The following is a 6,000-nucleotide window of genomic DNA, read 5'->3' on the forward strand; positions in this document are numbered from 1 at the left end:
GATCAAAGTAACACACGGGTGATCGATCAACACATCAATCAATCAATCTATCTTATCCGTCGCAGAGTTGATTACAATCATGCGCTATGGGAGCGATCTAGAAATCAATGCGGCTAGCTAGATGGAGTTGGTCCTCTAATGCTGTGATAATGTTACGGGGACTTCCGATGGCGTCCTCGTTCCTGCGTTTGTATGGGGACGTCTGCTGTTCGTGTCTCGTTGAGAGACTTCCAGGCATTTGTCAGGTATATTTTGCTGCCCAGGACAAAGTGACGGTCGCCTAAGCGAACAACTCGACCGCAATTCAGCCAAGTATGCAAATAAAGAAATAGCAGGACAGAACGTACGAACCGTGCAGACGATGGAAAGATAGTATACATACGTAACATAGAGGCAAGACCAACGACAGTCCTGTTTCCGTCGCTCATCGAGACTTGGTGTCCGTGAACGTATTTCGTACCTCAGCCCCCGTGGTGGATATGTTTCTCATTTTAGGAGGGACAGAAGAGAAAGAAGACGACGACGAAATCGAGCAGGTACGTAGTATTTGACCAACCTCTTATTCTGTATAGCATTTTGCTTTCAAGGACAACAAAATATCCCTCGGCTTGGCGAAATTGCTGACGTCGGCCTTCTCATCCTCCGTGTTCCCATGTGTCGAGAAGCAGCGCGGGGTCTGTTGCGAAGGTTGGGCGTTCGAGGGCGTGCGCCGCGCCTCGTGTCTTCTAGAGCGCGCATGCCCGCCCGGCTTGGACCCAGCCGTGAGTACACAGACCGAGCGTCTCCTCTCGCTCTTCGCTCGCAGTCGCGCCGTGAGGGCATTGGTAGACTGCCCTGCCACAACGCGAGGCGGTATGACCTGAAGGCCTTGAGGTCCGCCGGAATGTCCAGGACTGCGGATGTGCGACAATCGTTGCCGCATCCCGTATTAATGCGAAATCTCACCGCTCTACGAGCGCGCAGCAATGACCAAGTCATGAAGAAAATGTCGCTTCTCAGCACTATCAATGCTTCGCTTCGACAAAATACAAGAGTCTTAAGTAAGATTGGTAATACGCCTGGTTTACATTGCTTGCAACTTGTTGTGCCTAGCGATAATACTAGTACGCGGTTGACGCAATATATATATTTTTTCAATGCTCATAAGAGCTGCGAAACAATCTGGCTGTTTATGGAGGTTTTGTTGCATGTCCAGGCACGCACCAATCTAGGTGAGTTTGAGGATGTTGATCGAAAGCGACGCAATCAGCGCTGTGAGTTTCTATCTCTATTTGATCCTTGAGCCACATCAGTTAGTGCAACTTCTTATGCTGACGTTTACTTGAGAAAATTTGCTTCATTTCGTTTTGCGACATTTTATAACGGGACAGAATATAAAACCTTGAGTGTATTTGTAAAGCCATATCTCTATCCTGTATCGCAGCTCTCGATTATCGTTTGTCTCGTATAATGAATGCAAGGTTGGATCAAAAAGGTAGAAAGACAGGAGATATTGAACAAAACATTCCAGCTTATGCAGTCTTGCCATCAACTTGCTTTCGGCGTACAGGGGGAAACTGCGTGGCTATTGTGGTTCGCTGTCCAAAAAAAAAAAGAAAGGGGGGGGGGGGGGAGTAAAGGAAGTGTTTGTTCTGTCCACTAACCATGATTGAAAAAAAAAAAAAGATCTTACGCGCAAGAACCATTTCTGGCGAAATTATTTCGATACATTTGATGCGTTATTTAAAAAATTTAAAAGTAAGGGGAATTTGCATTTTCTTTTTAAAGCAAAGCCTGTTTTCTGATTCGCTGAGAACAAAGGCGTTACCAAAACCTTAATTACTTGAGTGGTAGCGGAATATATAGACTTAGTGTGTACGGGCGTCATGGACGTCATTGTGTTAGCGATATGCTATATATGAATGGCTTGTAGGATGTGTTAGCACAGCCTTCTCGCAGCCATCACGCGCGTTACCGCAGTTGTTTCCGAGCTCCATGCTCTTTGCGCACCTTCGATATTGCGGTATCGTGATGTCCTGGCAGCTACGTCGAGAGCCGGTGCCTCGCGCGCCCTTGAAAGACAGCGCGCACTGAAGCGCGGCTCTTTTGGGTGTGCAGTTTGAGCAGGCCCCACGGCGGAGCCAGGATGGCGCTGTCGGACGCCGGGAGCTCTCTCTCCAGGGCGCCTGGGCTCCAGGACGTGGCGGCGGCAGCGTCCGTCGCCGACACCACGTACGCCCCCCTCTTCTCTCTCACGTGGCCGATCGAGGGCAAAGACCTTCGCCGTGCGTGTTTACCAACGTGCGCCGCATGCGCGTTTTGGCCGGCGCCCCACATTTCACGCGCGCTTGTGGGCACGCCACCGGAGGGCCATCAAAGCGGAACGCATGCCTGCTTCATGTTTACAAAATCGCGGCGAACACAATTTTGTTGCGATGCCTTCCAAGGAGAGTTCACTTTAAACACGCGAATATGCACTTCACGAACACAACGCACTATAGCGCTAGTAATTTTCGCTGGGAGCGTCGGTGCTGCTTATTATGATTGTTTTTGGAAGGTCATTTCTGTGACAGCTTGCTTAAAACAGCACGGATAAACGCGCACAGTTTATTGACGAGACGCATAGTGCCACATAACATTGCCGCGTTGAAAACGCGCGATGTGTTAGAAAAGAGAAAAAGGAGCGATGTTGTAGTCGCTCTTCAAGTGTTGCTCGCATCGCATTGGTTAACTGACGACGCGCTCCAACCTCACCCGAACTATAGTAGCCCGCGCGGATACTGAAACGTCATTGTATACATTCGTTCTGGTCAGTTATTTTGTCTTCACATTAGCGTGGTGACAGACTAACTAGACCAGCGGTTTCAAACTTGACTGGAACATCGGACGCACTCATTACATAGCACACGCGTACGTCTCACGTAGGCAGCGTTTTCGGGAGTCGCTTCAACCTAGAGAGAGGGGGAGCGTGGCAGTGTAATACTACCGAAGGGGCACAGGGACTATGAAGAAAGCTCTTTGGACTGCCAGTTTTAGACACCTTGGGTAGACTAAGTGCCGTCGGACTCTGTCGTCTGCCACGTAATCCAAATAAGAAAATACTGCTATTCAGTATGCAGCTGCTGCACCGAGGAGAATTGGGGTGGAGTGTGAGAAGGTACTGCATTACGCACATTGGCGGCGCAGAGCACTTAATACTGGGTGTCCCACTTACCTTGTGCCAAAATTTAAAATATCCAAGCGCCACGTATATAGCTGGATAGAACCAAGGTAATATTGTTTGTCATTGCTTGGAGCAAGTCAGACTATTCTTTTGTATTTCGCCTAACTACATGTTATTATTAATTAATCAACTGCTCAAATAGTATATTCAGAGCAAAGGTATCAATGATAAAATTGTAGACCATCCTGAAAATTTCCAGATCCAGCTTTCTGTTGCTCAATACGTGAAAGAAAGCGCGCGAAATGCGAAAAAGTACCGCGTGGCTAGTCGCTCGACACTTCTGGCATAATTGCGTTATATCACGCTGCTCATGCAGGTCGGATTACAGAACAGTCGAAAATTCTGGCCTTGAATCTTCATTCGTAAAGAACATCTCTCAAAACTACAACGCGGACGAGCTGCGCAAGATTCTCAGCGAGATATACTGTTCCACCGTGCACTCCCTGAACTTGGAGGTCATTCAGATGTGGCTTCACGTAGTCCAGGACATTCGTGCTTTCCTGCTTGCCCACGAAGATAAAGATTACCTGCAGCTGTACTCGAAGTCAATGCACCTCCGGCTGACCACTTGCTGGAACGAGATATTGTACGCGATCATCGGCCACGTCCGGCACGCTCCAAATCTCCTAGGCCAGACCTTCCAAAGATCAGCTGGAAACAGGAAGCTCACAATCAACAGCTGCATTGCCTGTTTCTGTCACTTCTGTAACGAAGTCGGCCTTACCTGGAACAAGGGGGTCAGTGACATCTTGGGTCTTCTGCGGGACATTCTGACCGTTTTGAAAGAAAACCACCAAGATTCTTCAGTCATAGAAACGTGGATCCGGCAGGCTGAAGAGTCGCAGGCTAACATAATGAGTGCTTGTACAGAGTTCCAGAAGTCATTCAAGGTCCTCACGTCTCTGATGGATGAGGAACAGGTTCCCTCTGAGGCACTGCTCATGCACAAGCTGTTCACCGTTTGCACGGGCGAAATGCGGCAAAGCCTAGAATCGGAGATGATATCGCACTTGCAGGATGAAGTTCTCATGTCTGATCGCTGCGTGTCTAGCGCCGCCGTGCTGCAGGCGAAGATTATAGTGCTGAAGGTCTGGAACGACACGATTGACAAGCTGCTGTCAACTTTCACACGGACGTGGGCACAGGACACACGACTCGCGGTGACTGATGTCTACATTACTGCGCTCGAGTCTTTTCATGGGTCGTGGGCGCGTATTCTGTGCAGCGTCATGGTGGCAACGGACCTGCTCGAGAGCGACTTTATTCGAGTCGAGCTGGATCAAGCTACGGTGAAGGCTGTGCAAGCGGGAATCATCGCCGATTTGAGCCGTGAGACTGACCTGATGAAGGCACCGCAGCCAGACGAAAGCGCAGCCTCGCCGTCATCGGAGCCCTTCCCGTTGACAAACCCCGCGTATTGGGTTAGTATCACCACCTTAGGTATGAGAAATGTGCGCATCATTATCTAATAGCCCTGTTGCAATAAAATCGTTTGCAAATAACGCATGGTAAAAAAAATAATGAAGTGTTTCGGAGAATGGAAGCATATCTGTGGCGCCTGACTTGCTGATATGTGACTGCACACGCAGGTGTGCTGCGTACCATGTCGAGCCACGCCTTCGTTCGCTTATACCCCTGCCGCTTTCGTTCAGTACAAGAACTGGCTGGCACTGGCGCACGGCGTGGAGCAGAGCGTGCTCGCGCTGGGGGATCTGCTGACGCGCCAGGACAAGGCAACCAAGGACCAGGCGTCGCTGACTCACCTCTATCAGGGGGCCGCCAGTTGCCTGGAGCGCTATGAGCAGGCCTGTTGGCTGCTGCGCCACTTTGCCCTCTTCGAGGCCAACATCAACACGTGCGCCTGGCAAACTAGCCGTGCCTGTGAGAAGTTCCAGCGTTCTCTGACCGAGCACCTGGCTCCGGTGGGAGTGAAGCCCACTAGGCTACGCGTCCTTCAAAACGGACTCGAGACTCTGAAGGTCGACCTCCTGACCATGCTCCGGGACTCGCGTAAAGAGCGAGTCGTTCCTGAGAATTACTTGGGGATTTTTCGATCCCACGTGATGGAATGGCTCGGCCGACTCCAAATAGCCGCCAATGACATACATCAGGTGAGTCACTGTCAGCGATTTTTGAACCTGCGTGCATTCTAATGGTGCATTTCCCTATTTACTCTTGGCACGGCAGTGAGGCAGTCAGCGGAGATGGAATATAAAGCTGACAATGGTAGAGGTAGGCTTAGTATGTTGGTGTGTCATCGCAAAACAAACACAGCGCAAAAGACGGGGATAGGCATGTGTCTTTGGATCTCTGTCCCCGTCTTATTGCGCTGCGCTTGTTTTGCGATTCAATACAAGTATACGTATGTTTCTGAAGACCTTGCACCTGTAAAAAGCTGTCATTCCCTTTAAGTCACAGGGTTCTCAAACTCAATCCTGCATACCTGGCCATATAATTGGCACATCGATCTCAGAGAGCTGCTTATAAATAACGCCGTTTCAGGGTATATAGCTAAAGTGTTGGTTTGCACTTAGTTAAATTTTAAGGAGGGTGGCGGGTGAAAACGCACAAGAGCATCACGGTTGCGGGTCACATACGGGTCCGTGTGTTCGAGACCCCTGCCCTAAACTAATACAAGTCCGACAACGCGTTTGCTGAGGACTTTTGGTTCATTGTATAGAAAGAACTGAGGTGCAGCGCAATTGACGCGGCTCGAACGAATGGACATGTCGTGAACAAGCAAAGGGATGGTGAGAAAGTTGAAACAAACACAAGAAAATTAACAATTTCGCTCATGA

At 49.6% G+C, this 6,000-nt stretch overlaps 1 protein-coding gene across 1 annotated transcript; it reads left to right on the forward strand.

Annotated features, from left to right (window-relative positions):
• Positions 1–608: 608 nt before the first annotated feature.
• Positions 609–5,313, forward strand: LOC119435432 (uncharacterized; the record flags this gene model as incomplete). The annotated part of the gene is made up of 4 exons (XM_037702291.2): positions 609–761; positions 2,098–2,211; positions 3,519–4,623; positions 4,855–5,313. Coding segments are annotated over exons 2-4 (1,650 nt in total), but the record flags the coding sequence as incomplete, so codon positions are not given.
• Positions 5,314–6,000: the final 687 nt, after the last annotated feature.

This window comes from Dermacentor silvarum, unplaced genomic scaffold (assembly GCF_013339745.2).
Source record: "Dermacentor silvarum isolate Dsil-2018 unplaced genomic scaffold, BIME_Dsil_1.4 Seq700, whole genome shotgun sequence".
Taxonomy (NCBI): Eukaryota; Metazoa; Arthropoda; class Arachnida; order Ixodida; family Ixodidae; genus Dermacentor; species Dermacentor silvarum.